The 17476-nt window shown below is 40.4% G+C and overlaps 1 protein-coding gene across 13 annotated transcripts; it reads right to left on the reverse strand.

Annotated features, from left to right (window-relative positions):
* Positions 1 to 48: 48 nt before the first annotated feature.
* On the reverse strand, positions 49 to 17420 carry FAM151B (family with sequence similarity 151 member B). 13 transcript variants are annotated; one of them, XM_083465507.1, is made up of 9 exons: positions 17174 to 17420; positions 14454 to 14579; positions 11909 to 12071; positions 10583 to 10794; positions 9766 to 9901; positions 9235 to 9317; positions 6851 to 6965; positions 4710 to 4739; positions 49 to 704 (listed from the first exon to the last, which is right to left on the reverse strand). In XM_083465507.1, the coding sequence occupies exons 2-9, from the start codon at positions 14470 to 14472 to the stop codon at positions 533 to 535; spliced, it is 930 nt and encodes a 309-aa protein (XP_083321633.1). In that variant the 5' UTR covers positions 14473 to 14579; positions 17174 to 17420; the 3' UTR covers positions 49 to 532. The 13 variants fall into 13 exon arrangements, 10 of the variants coding, with proteins under 10 accessions (XP_083321633.1, XP_083321629.1, XP_083321625.1 ...); XM_083465503.1 differs by having other exon boundaries at positions 17179 to 17418; XM_083465499.1 differs by lacking the exon at positions 17174 to 17420 and adding an exon at positions 17076 to 17140.
* Positions 17421 to 17476: the final 56 nt, after the last annotated feature.

Raw genomic sequence — 17476 nt, forward strand, 5'->3', positions numbered from 1 at the left:
TTAAAATATTTTTCAGGGTGCTGTAATCAGAAAGTGTTCTCAAAGTGAGAGAACATAAAGCATTATTGTTTTACTGTATCCCTGACACAGATTTTAATCAAAACATATTGAGGCTGTTAAATGTATTGCTTTGTGCACTTAGAGATATCTCCTCCACCAGGTCTTGCATTTATTCCTTCCCTTTCTCCCTTAAAGTCTCAAAGGCACTGGGGAAGACAGAGAGAAGCAGCAACGGCATGAGACAAAGAAGGGAAAGTGAGTCCCCTCCCCATTACTTTTGCTGCTGTCATCTACCTCTTCTGAATTAGCAAGCTGCTCTTTGCAATGACTACTGATTGTATGCAATCAAATCTCATGTGACTTCTCTCCAACTGTGTGTATTTGTGTGTGCATGCATGGATCATTAAAGCAGGATCTTGGCAAAGTTGGGCGTTATCATGGAGTGCCTGGCAGACAAGTTTCTTTGATGTGCACGTTGGCAGAGACTATGTAGTCTGGGATTATGAAAAAGAAGCTGCCACCAAAATGTCAGCTAGGGTAGAGACGAGTCAGAAGGTAACAGGAAAAAAATGGTGAGAGAGACAGTATTTCTGTTTGGGACTGTGGGAGAGATTCCTCCCATGATCCATTGTTTGTGGGACAGGAAGGGCTGGTCCAAGACATTTTGGCACCTGAGGCAAACTGTAAAATGGCGCTTCCCCTCCCTGCAAGGGAAGAAGAAGGAAGAGAAGGTCAACATCAGGAACAAGTGGGGAATAAAGATCTACATCACTTATGGATCCTACCATCTGAGGTGGTTGCCTCACCTTGCCTCATGGGTGGACTGGCTTTGGGGATGGGAGTGTGTTAGAAAAACTAGTCAAAACACTGGCTATAGACCTCCAGTAGTTATTGTTACAATTCAAGTGTGGTAAAGGCATAATGATCTCACTTTTCTCTCCTTTGAATGCAGTTACACAGCCCACCTGCCCCCAGTTCTGGTTTATGTAGCTTCTGGTGCCTCTAAATAGGGATGTGCATTAAAACACAAATCCAATTCAACATACCTGAAAGAGTGTCTCCACCCCCATCATTCAGCCTGGACACTGAGGTCCAGTTCTGAGGGCCTTCTGGTGGTTCCCTCACTGAAGTAAAGTTACAGGGAAGCAGACAGAGGGTCTTCTCAGTAGTCACACCTGCTCTGTGAGCACCCTCCCATCAGATGTCAAAGAAATAATTACATGGCTTTCTGAAGACAGCCCTGTATCGGGAAGTTTTTAATGTTTGATGTCTCACTGTGTTTTTTATGTTATGTTGGGAGCTGCCCAGCCAAAAGGGTGGGGTATAAGTAATAAAGTATTATTATTATTATTATTATTATTATTATTATTATTATTATTATTATATTGCTCATGCAGCATAGATCTTGCTAAATTGGGGCAGGTTTTTTTTTATCTTTGCTCCAGATCTTTCACATCCTACAGACATTTGCTATGAAAAGCAGCTCTGTTGTTTACTTGCGTTTTATTGGAGTGGGAAAGAGTGCTGATATTGTAAATGTCAGCATTAGTGTTTTGTACTGGAACAGTTCCTGTGAAACATTTATCAGATTTCTGTGTTCGCTGATAACTGGCACTATGTTGTTACTTGAAAATGTTTTGTGGCTTTAATCTTTCAGCAATTTCTGATCTAATCAGAAAGCAAATGTTATTGACTGAAGGCCCTGAATAATTAACAATATTCTGTTCAGGGTGGCTAGTAGTGCTTTGGCTTACTCACTTATACAAAGACAGTAAATCCATAGTAAAGAAGATAGCTATTCTATACTAATTAATATGCAGCTATACAATGTTTCTGTTACAAAGAGATTCTCATCAGTATCCAGGTTCTCACTTATAGCCTCTTCACCTGTTACTTCCACCAACTCCAAGGCTGTCTCCAAAACAGTTCTTTACCCAGCATCCCATGCTATCTCATGTTATTGTCTTCCAACCTCACCCCCATTCTGTTTTCTTACCTTCCTGCAGATGAGGAGTTATTGTGGGAATTAATATTCAAAAACGTTTCAGGTATATATTTCCCCCCATGCCTGCCATCTCAAAAAGAACAGGGTGATCTGAGGAGGGAAGCCATGAATGAACCTCCACCCCTGGTCTCCATACAACCCATAGCAGAAAACAACAGCGCTATTGAACAAAATGGGGGAGGCTGTAAGGTTAGTGGTGCTTCTTATCCCAGGCAAATCTGCTTCCTTCCTAATAAAGTAGAGTAAAGCATTCCAGATAGTAGTGCTGAATGAATTATAAATGAGCATTTATAATTATGACTCATTTCTCTAATGAGTTTAATAGTTTTTTTATTATTGGAAAAGATCTGATATTGCAATGCATTGTGCTATTTATAATATTTTGAGCAGCGTTCTGTGTTTTTTTTCCTTTTCTATTGTACTCCTGAATGATTGGCAATGGCCTTTGGCTTAGCAATAAAGGGGAGCTGAACCATCAAATATCAACTGGTACCACCCAAATGGGAGACAGTAAAAATTGTATTAACTTCCTAAGTATTTGAGGCAAATTTTAAAGCAAAGCAGCTATCAGACATAGGGCTGCAAATTCTAATTTGAGCCTTTACTGCACTAATTAAGACAGTTTTAATTGTTTTAAAATGTGGGGGGTTTAAATTATTTGTAAATGTATTGCTTTGCTACTTTGCTGCCCTGTGTTCATTTGGAAGGAAGGGTGTGTCAGAAATGTAATTTAAATAATAACAACCAATTAAACAATATAGGCTCAGCCTAGATAAAAGCCGTAGCAGCGTGTGTGATGGGGGGGGGGGAGCTGTCCTCCTGACACCATCATTAGTGCTGCTAAATGGAACTAGGGCTGAGCTGGGATGGTGCGGGTGTAACAGTGGAAGCACTGGATTGCCTCTGACAACCCTTCCACTGCATCCATATGACCCAAAACATAGCAAAACTTGAGTGTAGCTAAGATGTCTAGTTACTGTGTGCACTTTTTTAAACACTGCATTCTGTGTTCCTACATTGAAAACAAGGCTATAACAGATATCACGGCTCAAGAATGCCCCTTATTTAAAAAAAAAGATGAATCGGGTATATTAAAATAATTGTTGACTCCTGACAAATTATAAAACAACAAAGGCAAATCTTAAGCTTCAACGGGTATTTTTTGGAAACTACTGATATTGGAAAATGACACCCACAGCCATTAATTTCAGTTAGGCTGACTGTTCTTCCATGGTATGTTCATATTTGTTCACTGACATATGTCCCATTATTCAGCCACAGATGTGAGTCAATCTGTCTTGACTTCCAGCTGTGGGTGTCATGGGCTGAGGCAGTCCTATGACTGCTGATGACACACTTGTATAGCTCAGCTGTTTACATGCTGGGCTTGAGAAGCTACTCACAGCACAAAAACATACAAATAATGCCAGACCTCATAGATACCTGCACTTGCCACCAACATTTATAAGAACACCCTAGTGCATGGCCCCCACAGTTGAAAATAAGGAAGTAATAGATAAAAGCGGTAGCTACAATGAGCAGATAGACTAAGAAAGGTACCAGGAAGCTAGTGAAACTTCTGGCATTGGGCAAGAATTTTCCCTAAGGGGTGTACCACCAAACCCGGTGCCCAACCCAAATAAAAGCATTTGGTCTGGGAGGAAAACTCAGTAGTGGCTCATAACCCCTCTTAAAAGTTAGCAACTTAAATAATTTTTACATTCAGCTGGTAAGTTCCATATTACATCTCAGAAAGATGAGTATAGACTTGAGATTGTTTCTGTTGCATCTACTTGCTTTTGCAGTATGCAGCCCAAGCTTTCAAAGAAACATGATTTTGAGAAAATATTGACCAGGTGCCCTAAGTCGCCTTGCAAACACAAAACAGTACCCTCCTTGAAATGAAAATCATTGTTATAATCTATATTTTTCATAATCAAGGTAGGAACATATGCACTGGAAATTATTTTTGTTTGGGAAGTTATTTTATATCTGAAGCAGTCTTAAATGCTCCACTTTAGTTTGTTTTCTCTCTCACTAATAGAATAGATCATGTTGATCTAATCACGATAAGTAAATGTTTTCATGTCATACCAGTTGCCTCATTTGAGGGCTGTTAACCTGCAAATTCTCCAGATGCACAGTATGTGTAGATATGACAATCTTACCCCTGGCGTCCACATGTTGAGTGGATTGTGGCAAAGGAGACTACCTGATTGGGGTTTTATTTGACCAAGGACCAGACATGTGTACAACTGCAGCACATGGGCTCCTTTTAAAATGGTCTGCTGAATGTGTGGACAACAGGGGGCAACTTTACCTTTCCCCTTCATGCACGTATCATAGAGTGCTTGAAGTAAACATCTCTTTGCCCCCCCCCATATTGTACAATATTTATATACCTGTATCTGATAAATTTTGTAAAATAACTTCCTTACAAAGACTGAAATGTAGTACCAGTAGCTTTCAGGAAATTATCTCATGCTTTTATTTATATGTAATTTATTTTTATAAATTCAAAATTGTATATCCTTTTGGATTGTTTGATGTTTTGGGATAAACCTGTAATTCCACATGTAAATAATGTATTTGATATGAATTCATACATGGGTTCTCTACTGCCTAACCACCCCCTCCCAACATTTATGTAGAAGTATGTGCATTTTCAAATGGATAGGCATATGTGTAAGAGAAAAGAGCTTACCTTGACTCATTCCAGTCTGCTCCCTGAACACTGTGTAAACAGATGCAAATGTGGGCAGTTCAATGTCATCCAAGGGTTTGACATTTCAGGTTATAAGAAAAAGGATTAAGGGAATAATGAGTTTTCCAGTATCAAAACCACTGTCATAAAAAGAGATGGGAGAATTGTTCTCTTTGAAAGAAAGATAAATTCACCTTGCAGAGAAGCAAATGTAGGTTGGAAATTGCCATAGAATTTATCAAATGCATTTCAAAATGAAACAGTATGAGTTCCCTTTTCAGGTGTAATTCTAAGCTTCAAAACCCATCCAGAATTTTAAGATGTAATGGGGAATTAGTTTGGCATATTCCTTAATGCTCACACTGTGGATTTCCTTGCATTGTATACAGGCAAGCTGAGCAATATATGGAAGCAATGCGACAATTGAGACATACAAAGATTCAGCACTAGATCTTTTGGAATGGTTTTCCTTGATGACTTGAGCATGATGCTAATATGACAAGATTTAGTTCTATACATGTTACAGCTATCATCTATCTGATTTTATCCTCATAGACTCATAGAGTTGATGTCATACCAGTTTAAGCAAAATGTAATGACTTCTCACAGAAGCTGATGTATTGGCAATCCTGCCAATATGGAATCCAAAATGCACTGAATTAATTCATAGGTTGAAAACAAAGCAACAGTGGTGTTGCTTCCACTGCAAAGCTATTTCCCACTACAGTGGTACCTCGGTGTTGGGTTGAAATAACGACAGACGAGTAGCAGGTGTCATCGAGAGGCGTCTCTTGAGCAAGTCTCGAGGAGTCTCTTTTATTGAATATTACATGCATTGCCACAGGTGTGCTTGTGGCTGATTGGTTGATACAAACACAAAGCAACTTGTTGCTGATTGGTTAACATAAGTACAAGGCGGGAATTACATGTGATCATTAATCATCGATGGATTAAAGGCTGGGCAACGAAGCTGGAACTAGACAGGCATGAAACCTCCTAATTAAATTATAACTAAAGATTAATATGGCTAAAACAATTACTAATGATTGATCATAACATGAAAGAATACAACAATTGAATTCCATAGATGTGGTCAGCTTCTTTTCAATAAAAGAGACTCCTCGAGACTTGCTCGAGAGACGCCTCTCTCACATGACACCTGCTACTCGTCTGACGTTATTCCAACCCAACACCTCGGTTTAAGAACAGCCCTGTTTACGAACTTTTCGGTTTACGAACTCCGCAAAACTGGAAGTAGTGTCCCGGTTTGCGAACTTTACCTCGGTTTACAAACGGAACCCGAATGGTGGAAGGGCACTGGCGGCGGGAGGCCTCATAAGGGAAAGAGTGCTTCGATTTAAGAACAGTTTTGATTTAAGAACGGACTTCCCGGAACTGATTAAGTTCATAAACAGGTACCACTGTACAACCATTTCTTTGTGCAGTCTGGCAATTTCTCTAAGCTTTTGTTACACTCTTCCTCTATGCACTAGGTTGTAACTTGTAACTTTTTATGAGATTATATATTCTACAGACATGAGATACATTTTAGCTTTCTATTTACAGTGGACTGTGACAAAAACAAATTCCTGTTTTCCACCTACCAAAGAGCTGGTGTGCTTTGCCTACTTAATATTTTAAAAATATCTTCCCAAGTTTGGTGGGACCATTGTATGTTCATTCTTCCCAGAAGCCTTTGGGCCAACCTAAAACCTGCATTGCACCTAGCAGAGCCTAATCATAATATCTGCTGCTACCTCCGACCACCACAGCTGTCCAATGGGACCTGGGCCAAATCAGTGTGCGCCCCATCCCATTGCCTTAATCTCCCCACTGTCTCTGCCCACTTTCTCTATGTGGTGGCACTCCTCCTACCACCACCACCCTGGCTTTCCCCCATTATGCTGCTCCTTTAGTGGTGACAGCGTCTCTCCTTTCTCTCCTCAATGGTTCATTTCTTTCTTTTTGTGCACCTGCACCCTCCCTGTCATGCTCCAGGAAAGGATGTGGAGAGCTTTCTGGGGTGGGAATTAGAAGGGCCAGCCAGGAACTGGGCTGCTGACCATCGCTGCAGGTGTAGGATCTGGGGGGACGGGAATGCAGGGCATGAGGTGGTTGCCCCTAAGGAAAAACCCCAGCACCGTTCCTTGGGCACAGTTTTGCCTGCATTCTGTCTTGAGTCTGTGACTGGACGCAGATTCCATGGCTCCACCACCAGCCAATTTCTCTCAGCCATCTCCATTTGTTTATAACAACCTGAAAAAGAGGTCAGGATAATTTGAAAGCTTGCACACTGTTTGGTGACATTTTGGTTAGCCTAAAAAAAGGTATTGCCCTAATAAGAATTTTGAAAGGTTATTCTTTACTTAAAGATCCTTAAATGTTAACGAATTAGAATCTCCTTCTGATCAAGTGAACTCTTATCCTCCAAAGCTTATGCCATTATTAGTTTACTAGTCTATGAAGTGCCATAGAACTCAGCTTGTAAAAGTCTTGTGTTGGGAAGCTTTCTTGCATTTGTCAGCTTATCAAAGTAACAGCCAAACTTTCTAAATCTAACTCCCACAAGTTATTTGTATAATTTTGCTTTAAATGTTAATAAAGTTATTACAGAAATAAGTAGCTGTCTTTTAACAATGTAGGAGAAACTGTATCGAAGACATGCTGGTAATTTCAAAAACAGTTTTATTGAGTCTGAGGAAAGAGATTTCTGCAACATCAAATCATTTTAGAACGATTACAGTTTCATTTATGTATTTTCTAGTGCACACAAATGCTGGTAATATAAAGCAAATAACATGCACCCATAAGGATAACATTCTTCAGTTTCCAAGCACAACAGCCCAGCTTTGTATGGGAGCTCTATGAGATAACATAAAGTAGGTTTATGGAAAGTACAGAAATAAATCTACTCAAACTGTAACCAAAGGCTCTGTGATTACAAATAGGTGGATAATGAAGAAAACACAATAAGCTTAACATCCAGGTAAGGAAAAAATGACATTTTAAGTGGATGGATATGAATTTGCCTTCTGTAAAAGTTCAAAAAGCATGGGACTTGAGCATTGAAGACTAAAAGGGAATACATGTTTGAGAATTATATACTGAAGTGGCAGTTGTTTTCAATTAAACATTAATTTGAAGCAGAATCAAACTAAAACCAGATGGTGTTGCTGCTAGTTGGAGTTGGGGCTAAGTACTGCTGTTTTATAATGGATGTATGATTTTATTTTGTTTTTAGATTATAGTACTGTTTATACTGTATGTTGTGTTGTAAACCACCCTTTGCTCCAGTGGAAGAGCTGGGTACAAAAACTCTGAAATAAATAATAGAATGAATAAAAATACTCGTTGTAGTTTCATTATAATGCTAAGTATAGTATGATGTTTATCAAATGTTGCAGCCTGGTATGTAAAAGATTAAGTATGCCAACTCTTGATTCAAATGCAGATAGACTTGCATCGACACTGGCAGGGTGATTTTTAAAATGTTTCCACATTCAGGTAAAAAAAAAATACCTTTTGCTTTTAGGAGTAAGAAATGCTACTGCCCGATCACAGAAATACTAAAATCCTGGATATCTGAATTATTTTTGAGAGGTAGGAATCACTTCTCTGTTTAACTGAATAGATCCACTTTCTTAAATGTTAGTCAATGCTGTAACTGTCCCCTTCGCTGACAGCAGCCAACAGCAAAGTTAGGAATAAAAATGTATCTTTTGGGGGCGAGGGAGACCAGGCAATAATTTCCCACATGTGCTTGATAAACTGAATGACAAATAGACTACCTTATGTGCTTTAGAGGGGCTTTTATGGGCTGAGTAAGAGTTTTATTCATCAGTTAATTTCATTAATCTGATGAAATAGGCTTGCACTATAATAGTTCTACCTGCTCCATCACTCTTTTCAGTGCACTAGGTGAGTATTGCAGAATCAAAAGTGCTGGCTGTAAGACCTTCAGGTGTGTTTCCATGACTGAGGCTAAGATGGGTATATTATAGCGCTCCACTTTAGGCTATGGATCATATATACAATGAGTTAACATGGCGGTAGGTATAGCAATCAGTGGATTTCCATTATATTATACTTCATGTATTCATGGGATAGTGGCACTATGGTATCCAGAACAATAATTTTTTTTGCATAGATTAGGTCAGAGATGGGGAGCTTGTGGTCCTCCAAATATTTTGTTTGATTCCCAGTTCCCATCAGCGCTGCAAGCATGACCAGTGGTCAGGGAATATGGGAGTTAAGAGTACAACTACTTCTGGAAAGCCACAGTAAAAGTTCTATTTGATGTCCAGGTGTAACTCTCTCAACTCCCATACCATCCTAAGAATTCCCAGCCCCGAGAAGCAGATTGGGTGAGCAAGGAGCACTGCAAAGAGAAGCGGAATATGGAAAAGCCCCGTTCCATAAACATGAACTCTGATCACAGCCAGTTCTCTTTATGCCGCAATTTGCATTCCTATGGCCTTTCTAAACTCAGACTTTTGTGGTTCTAAGATATCATAAAAAACTCTACTTTTATCAAAGCTATCTCTGATGAAGAGCAGATCTTCTACGGAATAGTCATCATGTTTTCCTGTCCAAATTGTCAGAGTGTATCTGGAATGAAAGTCACCAAAACTTTGGTTTAATTTTATAGAAGTCTACATAAAACTTAAGCAAATAACATTAATGTTAAAATTTAAGATAGGCAGAATCCATTATTAAAATGATAGAAGTGTCTCTGCTAATATTTTCTCAACATCATTGCACAGCTCCTTCCTCTAGCACACCAACATCATGGTTGACTTGCATTAAGTCCAAGTTCCTTTTTATGTCCAAACTGGGGAATTCCAACAATGTCAGAAACTATATACCTGACACACTGATTTAAAAAATGAATGGGTAGTTAACTAGCATTAATGCTAAGCTATTTGTGTACAGAAGCTTTCCATTCAGTTCTATGAGGGAGAAATGCTCAATGGACAATGAACATACTGTTACATGCCACCCCAATCTCCCAGTTGGTCTCCAATATCCAAATCACCCCAATTGATGTTAACTATACCTGTTTGACTGCTGTAATAACCACAGTAGTTCAGGTATTGACTGACGGACCAAAGCAGCTCGAACAGGAAATGTTATTGGCTGAGTAAGATCTCTACATATCTTGGCCATCTCTTGCACCATTGCTAAACTATAGCCTAAAAAAATAATAAAAACAAAACACATAATTCTTTCAAGAACTTATTTTGCCATCTCAGCAGCATGCATGGGTTTTTTAAAGTTACAACCACAAAATGTTAATGATCAGAAATAATTTTTCAGGAACTAGGCACCAGGGGAAGAGACAATGAGCACCAAGCTGTGAAATGGGCTCAGAAATCTTAAATCCAGACTCAAATTCCTGTTGGCTTCAGAGCATACAAACCTAGAACAACATTTATTTTCAAATAGCTGGGAAAACAGGTTTCATAATGTGCTGTGTGTACAGGCATATGGAAGATAAGAGTCCTGGATTTTAACATGACCCAGGCACACTCCACATGTTACAGTAATTCACAGTAAGTTACTTTCACTTAATTTAAGCGGGCAGCTCCGCATGCTCATTCTTTTGTACACCCAGAGCAGCTTTCCTAATGTTATTTAATGGGGAGAAAGCATAACAGCATCAGAGGTCCCAAACCTGAAAGGAGCAGATAGAAAACTAGGATGACCAAGTACAAGGAAACACAAATTAAAATTTAAAATATAAACTATGTCAATCATAACAGCTTGACATAATTTTCTAGAATGCATAGTTAGGTAAATTAACTACATGATATTGTATCTTGCAAAGTATTAGGTGGATGAATTCTTGCGAAGCATTCCAATATTAATCTTACCTTTATTGCATTTTAGATTAATCCACCCAGTTGTCCATCCTAATGACAAAGTTACATCTGGAAAAAAGGTTATCACAGTGTCTAGAAACCCCTTTGCATCTACTACACAATTACTTCCATTTGGTCCAGGAAGGATGTCTGCATTAATCCAAACCGGTTGCCTGAGTTTTATGTCTCCAAGAAGCTTCATTGATGGATTAACAGCTGCTAGGCTGTAAAGACAGAAGAAGTAATCTGAATACATCTTAGTAAAGGTAAAGGAACTCCTGACAGTTAAGTCCAGTCACGAACGACTCTGGGGTTGCAGTGCTCATCTTGCTTTACAGGCCGAGGGAGCTGGCGTTTGTCCGCTCCACAGACAGTTTTTCTGGGTCATGTGGTCAGCATGACTAAGCCACTTCTGGAGCAACGGAACACTGACACCAGAGCAGTGCAAGGAAACACCGTTTACCTTCCCGCCAGAGTGGTACCTATTAATCTACTTGCACTTTTGGTGTGCTTTCGAACTGCTAGGTTGGCAGGAGCTGGGACCGAGCAATGGGAGCTCACCCCGTCATGGGGATTCGAACTGCCAACCTTTTGATCGGCAAGCCCAAGGCTCAGTGGTTTAGACCACAGCGCTACTCGCTTATCTGTAACACTAGGATTGATTCATATAATGCTCTTTATTGTCAGCTTCTAAAGATTCTTACACCATGAAATTCCAGCTCAGCAAATTAACCATGATAAACAGACTGTAAAGTGATTAATACTTTTGTACATATTAAATTAAACATCATTAAATATAGTGTGATGCTTTATGGTTCGAGCTCTATTCTAATATCTATAACAGCTGCATTGTAACATCATATATTCTATCTGCATGTGACCATTTCTTAACGTCTTGTTGGTCTTGCTTTTATCTGTAATTTTAGTTTTTGTAAGCTGCCTTGTTGTACTGTATTGAATAAGAAGGATAAGGTATAAATTATATTAAGAGAAAATGCAATGGACTAAACCTGAGGCTGCAGATCACATGAAAGTGGGAAAGGGGGGAACTGAGGAATTTTGCAGGGGGAAATGTTTAACCTAAGCAAAATGCTTTCTTTTATTGTATCCTAAAATGCTTTAAAACTAAGAGATAATAACGGGTTTGCTGTTCGCTATATCTAATGTTATAATTACTGTTAAGACAGAACTGTAGAATTGTAGTTGTGCAATTCTATGCAAGTTTACTGGGAAGACAGTCCCACTAAGCTCAATGGAACTTACTTCTTAGTAAGCATGTGTGCATTTAGGACTGCACCCTTAATCTTACAAACATTTATCTATATATATTCCAAATACCTTTTAAAATCAAGCTTGATGCCCTTGCTAGTGTTTTTAATTTCATTCAGCCATTCCTTTAATGTATTATCACTACTGGTTTCAGGTGGATGAGCCATGATGGGCTCACCACTTCCCTCTTCTTCACAAAGAAGGACATCAGCTTCTATCATGTGAGCTGGACCTGTTTGTTTACAAAAACATGAACAGAAAAAGTAAAACAGCAGTGTTGTGACATTTAAATTTGTCATGGATAAATTTTATTGCTATCTAACATTTATGTATCACTTAGGAGTCAGTTTAATCCACCTGAAGGAGATCACTAGACACAGACAGTGGAAACATAGATTAATATCTCTGTTCACATAGCTCATCTGGGAGGCTTGGGGAAACCAGGACTATTGCATTCACTTAGATAGACTTGTCAGTGTTATTTTAAATATATTCATAAATACAAATATTTCCTAATCACACTATAGAGCACGGTTGTTTGCTGAAATAGAAGTATCTAGCTTAAAACATTAAGCTTAACAATCTTTGCTTTAAAAAATCAGTTGACAAGTTAATTTGTGAGTGGGCAGTAAATTGAAAGGCACACTAATTGCATTCTTCTTCTCATTTTGTACTCCACAGAAGCTACTTAATTAATTTCTCATGTTTGTGCTTTTTAAGGCAAACAATTTAGGCTCCAATCCTAACCATATCTACTCCAAAGCAAGTCCCATTGGATTAAATGGGTCCTATTCCCAGGTCAATGGGATTAGGGTTATAGACTTACAGTGCAATTCCAACCCAGGATCTGCCAAAATGAACAATTTTTAATCCGGCAAATATTGAATGCAGCTGGGGCTATGTTGGAGCAAGTCCCTCAACGGGACTCAGCCAGAACTTAAACTGGTGTAATTTAAAATGGTATGTCCCCACAAAAAGGGAGTTCTGGAGTAGGGCGGGACAAGGAGAGACTTGCACCTATTCCGAATTATAAATTACTTGGATGAAGGTATTTAGGCGATGCTCATCAAATATGCAGATGACACCAAAATGGGAGGGGTAACTAATGTTGCAGGACAGAATCGGGATTCAATATGACGTCAACAGATTGGCCCAAACTAAGGGACAAATACAAGGTTCTACACTTCAGCAGGAAGAGCCAGCTACACAAATATAAGATGGGGGGCACCTGGTCTGCATGTGAAAACGATCTAGGGGTCTTAGTAGGCCCCAGGTTTAACGTGAGTCCACAGTGTGATGTGCAAAAAAATAAAAAAAGCTATTGCTATTATTGGCTACATCAGCAGAGTTAGTGTCCTGATCAATGGAAGTAACAGTCCTGCTCTATTCTGCCTTGGTCACACACCTGGAGTACTGTGTCCAGTTATTGGAGCCACAATTTAAGGAGGATATTGACAAGCTGGAACATGTGCAGAGGAGGGCAACCAAGATGTTGAAGTGCCTGGAAACCAAGCATAATGAAAAATGGTTGAGGGCATTTGGTATGTTTAGCCTGGTAAAGAGGGACTTAGAGAAGATATGATAGGCATCTTCAAATATCTACCGTAATATCACTGGTTTCTTTCTCACCTTAACTGATTTCCAGTGTGTGTGCTGCTGCATGCTTATCCCAGAGAGCAAAAGCCATCGACTTAAGTGCTGCTTACTTCTGAGTAAAGTGTGCAACCTCCAAGTTAGTGCCTTTCTGCACTAAAAGGGAAGTGAGGCATTCTCAGAAGTTCCTGCCTCTGGCATGCCAGATTTAGGCTGCAGTCCTGTGTACCCACCTTCCTCAGAGTAAGCCCCATTGAACTTGGTGATATGTACTCATGAGTAGACATTTATAGAATTTGCTGTTAAGCCCCCAGTTTAAGTCTTTTGTGATTATTTAATTACATCATGCTTTTTTATGGAGATGGGGGCACCAAGGGCGCAAGGGAACCTAGGTACGCCTCTACCTGTAGCCGAGCAGGTAGGATACCTGTGACCCCTCTAAATGTTGCTGGACTTCAGCTACCATCAGCCTCAGTTACCATGGCCAATGGGATGACAAGAGGTATACTCTAGCAACATCTTGAAGGACATTGGTTTTCCACCACTGCTGTCACATACCTAGACGGGGGGTTCAAATATTTTACCACCATCACTTCATGCAATTTCTTCTCTGCTGTTTAGGATGGGCTCGTGCCATAAGGTTCTCTGCCTTTCCCACCTTGGAAATTTGCTTAAAGGGTGTTATATAATAAATAATTGCAGCCACAATGGAATGCCTTCAGAAAATGTTGCATAAAGCTTATGATGCACTCATATTTTTCACATATTGTCTCAAAACATAAGGGCTAGAAATGCATTTCTGAAGTGGCATGGCTGCCAGGCAACCGAGTAGCTCTCTGATTTGATGATCACAGAATAAACAAACTATTCTTCTAACAAACCACATGCAACGCTCTGGTAATTCAACTCTGGCCTCAGAAGTGCTTCCATGATACATTGTGAAACTAAAATAAACCACTTTTATCATATTCTCAGTTAACCGTTAGTCTGTTTTCAAATATATTGTCCAGCAAATACTTACTCTGTATCGCCTCTGTCATTTGTAACTTATTATTTGCTCTATGGTACCAGATGATTTCAGCTCCATCTCTTGTTTTAATTTGTTTGGCATTCAGGAAATAATCCAATATATTTTCACTCCAACACCCTATGTTGGGAACATTGGAGGGAATAAATGTCAATGTTAGACAGCTTACAAAAGCTTATTAAGCCGTGTGTGGGGGGGAATAGAGACAACTAATGTGAAACAGAAATAATACCTAGCATTAAAGTAGGAATAAAATAAGCTATTATTGACAATAAAGGAAAGATTTGAACATAAAGGCTAATCAGTCAGTCCTTCATTTCATTTGTATGTCACCTTTCCAAACTTAAAACCACACTCAAGGCTGCTTACAACATACAAAAAACCCACACAATTACAAAAAACAGTAGTTGTAAACAATTTAAAAAATAACATCAATAGCAGCAACTATCCCACACCTCAACAAAAGCCCCTAAACACTATGCCAGCTCAAGAATTCAGCAGCTTTTGTAGTCAGTCAGGGCCTCACCCTCCTGGGCCAGGTGGGAAAAGGCCTGCAAGGCAGGGAGCAGGGTCTTCTAGGAATCACAGTCAATTGGAACCTCTGAAGGGGAAGGGCAACAGCTCAGTGGCACAGCATCTGCTTTGAATGCAGAAGGTCCCAGGTGTAATCCTTGGCATCTCCAGGTAGTGCTGGGAGAGTGCTATGCCTAAAGTATTAGAGAGTTGCTGCCAGTCAGTGTAGATGATACTGAGATTTCCCAATGTGTGGAAATTAACAACAAGAAGTTATTATTTGTACCCCACCCATCTTACTGAGTTGCCCCAGCCACTCTGGGTGGCTTCCAACCTATATAAAAGCATAAGAAAGCATCAAACATTAATAATATTAATATTTATTTATTATTTATACCCCCTCCAGCTGGGGTATAAAAACTTCCCTATACAGGGTTGCCTTCAGATGTATTCTAAAAGTTGTATAGTTATTTAACTCCTTGAAATCTAATGGGACAGCATTCCATAGGGTGGGCACCACTACCTAGAAGGCCCAATGTAGCACTATGTGAGGTATGTATGCATGGAACAAGAGATCCACCAACCATCCAGATCAGAAGTTGTAAGAGATTAATTTAATCCAGTAAGTGGCAGGTTTTGCTTTTGTCGACAGAGGCATGGGTTTGTCAACAAATGGAACCGGGTTATTCCAGGCAAATTGCTCTTCAGTCATACATGCTCTTCAGTTTTATATCATAAAAAAGCTGTGGGAGCATTAGCAACATAGCCCTCAAAACAAATCAATAATCTTAAGAGGTGGTAATGTGTTTAATTTCTGAAGACACTCCATTTCTTTCTCTGTCTGTGTTTCAATAAAACTATCTGACACAGGGTCTTGTATGTAACATTGCAGCAATTGCTTCTCTGATTAGAAAAACAGCATCCTCTTGATTTATTCCTCTCTAATAATCAAAATAGCATTTTTCAGTCTTCCAGTCAAGTCTCCACAACAGATGTTACACTTACCCACACAAGCTGACCACAGAGGTGAGCAGTGATTTATGTATAGAGAACAAAAGGTTAATATTTGCACCAGCACACCTGCCCTGCTCCTCATTCTAGCAGGTGCACCCGAGAAGCAACCAATCAAGCATGTGCATGCAAAAAAGAAGAGAAACCACAATGCATGGTGGCTGGAAGGAAATCTTCACTCAAAAACATGTGGAAGTTTCTATTTCAGCCTTTCCCAATCCGTTGCCCTCCAAATATTATTGGACTACAACCCTCAACATCACTTTGGGGAATTGCCATAGCTCAGTGGCAAGTTCCAGGTTCAATCCTGGGAATGTCCTGTCTGAAACCCTAGAGCACCAGTCAGTATAGACAGTACTGGATAGATCAGGTGTCTGACCTTGCCTTTACTGTATTTATATCCCATCTTTCCTCCAAGGAGTTCAAGGCAACATACATACTTCTCCTCCCCATTTTATCCACACATGCCTGTGAGGTTAAGTGAGGCTCAGAGAGAGTGGCACCAAGGTCGCCCAGTGAACTTCAGTGGCCGAGTCAGAATTTGAACCCTGGTCTCCTGGGTCCTGAACCAGCGCTCTAACCACTATACCACACTGTCTCCCCTATTTTACCACTGGCCACGTTTGCTGGACCTAATGGAAATCGGCGTCCAGAATACCTGCAGGTTAACAAGCAGGAGGAAAGACTGCCCTAGTTTAACCCTGGCAGCGCTTTTTTCATGTTTCAAAATGGACACCACCAGCCGTTGCTTCCCTTCTCTCTCAGTGGCTTCAAATTGTTTCTCTTTTTGTAACGGATACGAACGCTTGACCTCACTTTGTACATCAGGGGTGTGCGAAGGTCAGACCTTTGGGAATCTCTTTTGGCTTTTTTTCTACTAGAAACCCCCTCAAAATCCGAAATATTTGCACTTCCCACCGAGGAACTTGAGTTTTTTCTCCATACGGAAAAAACGGTTTCTACAACGCCCCCGCCCCCGCGCTTTTTTTCGAAAATTTCAGCAGTAAAATGGAAGGAAGGGTGATTTTTGTTGTTATTAAATAATTGGGAGCCAGACAGCGGTCTGCCGGCGCTCAACAGGGCGGGACCAACCCGGCTATGAGGAGGGAAGAAGGGGCTGCTAGAGCCTCTCTCTCCCCCCTCAGCTGCAGCGAGCGCGCAAGACTCTCCACGAGGGGCGGCGCACGGACCTTACCCGGCTCGCGCGCTTCCATGTTCGGCCGTAGCGGGAGGAGGGAAGCTGCCCAGATACTTCCAGGCCTAGAGAGCGCCTACGTCGAGCACGCGCCAAGGCCGCTGCGGCACAGCGCCAACATATCCTTCCGCCGAGCGGACGGGAGAGAGAGTCCCATCTCAGGATGCCCTCTGAATCTGCCGCCTTGGGATTAAATCTTTCAATCTCGCGCTCCATTTACCGCCTCGATATTGCCCCTTTTGGTTTTAACAATGCATTGGGACGAAGGTTGGGAGGTCCATATGTGCAGAGGGGGCAC

The sequence above is a fragment of the Podarcis liolepis genome, assembly GCF_965112155.1.
Source record: "Podarcis liolepis genome assembly, chromosome: 11".
Classification (NCBI taxonomy): domain Eukaryota; kingdom Metazoa; phylum Chordata; class Lepidosauria; order Squamata; family Lacertidae; genus Podarcis; species Podarcis liolepis.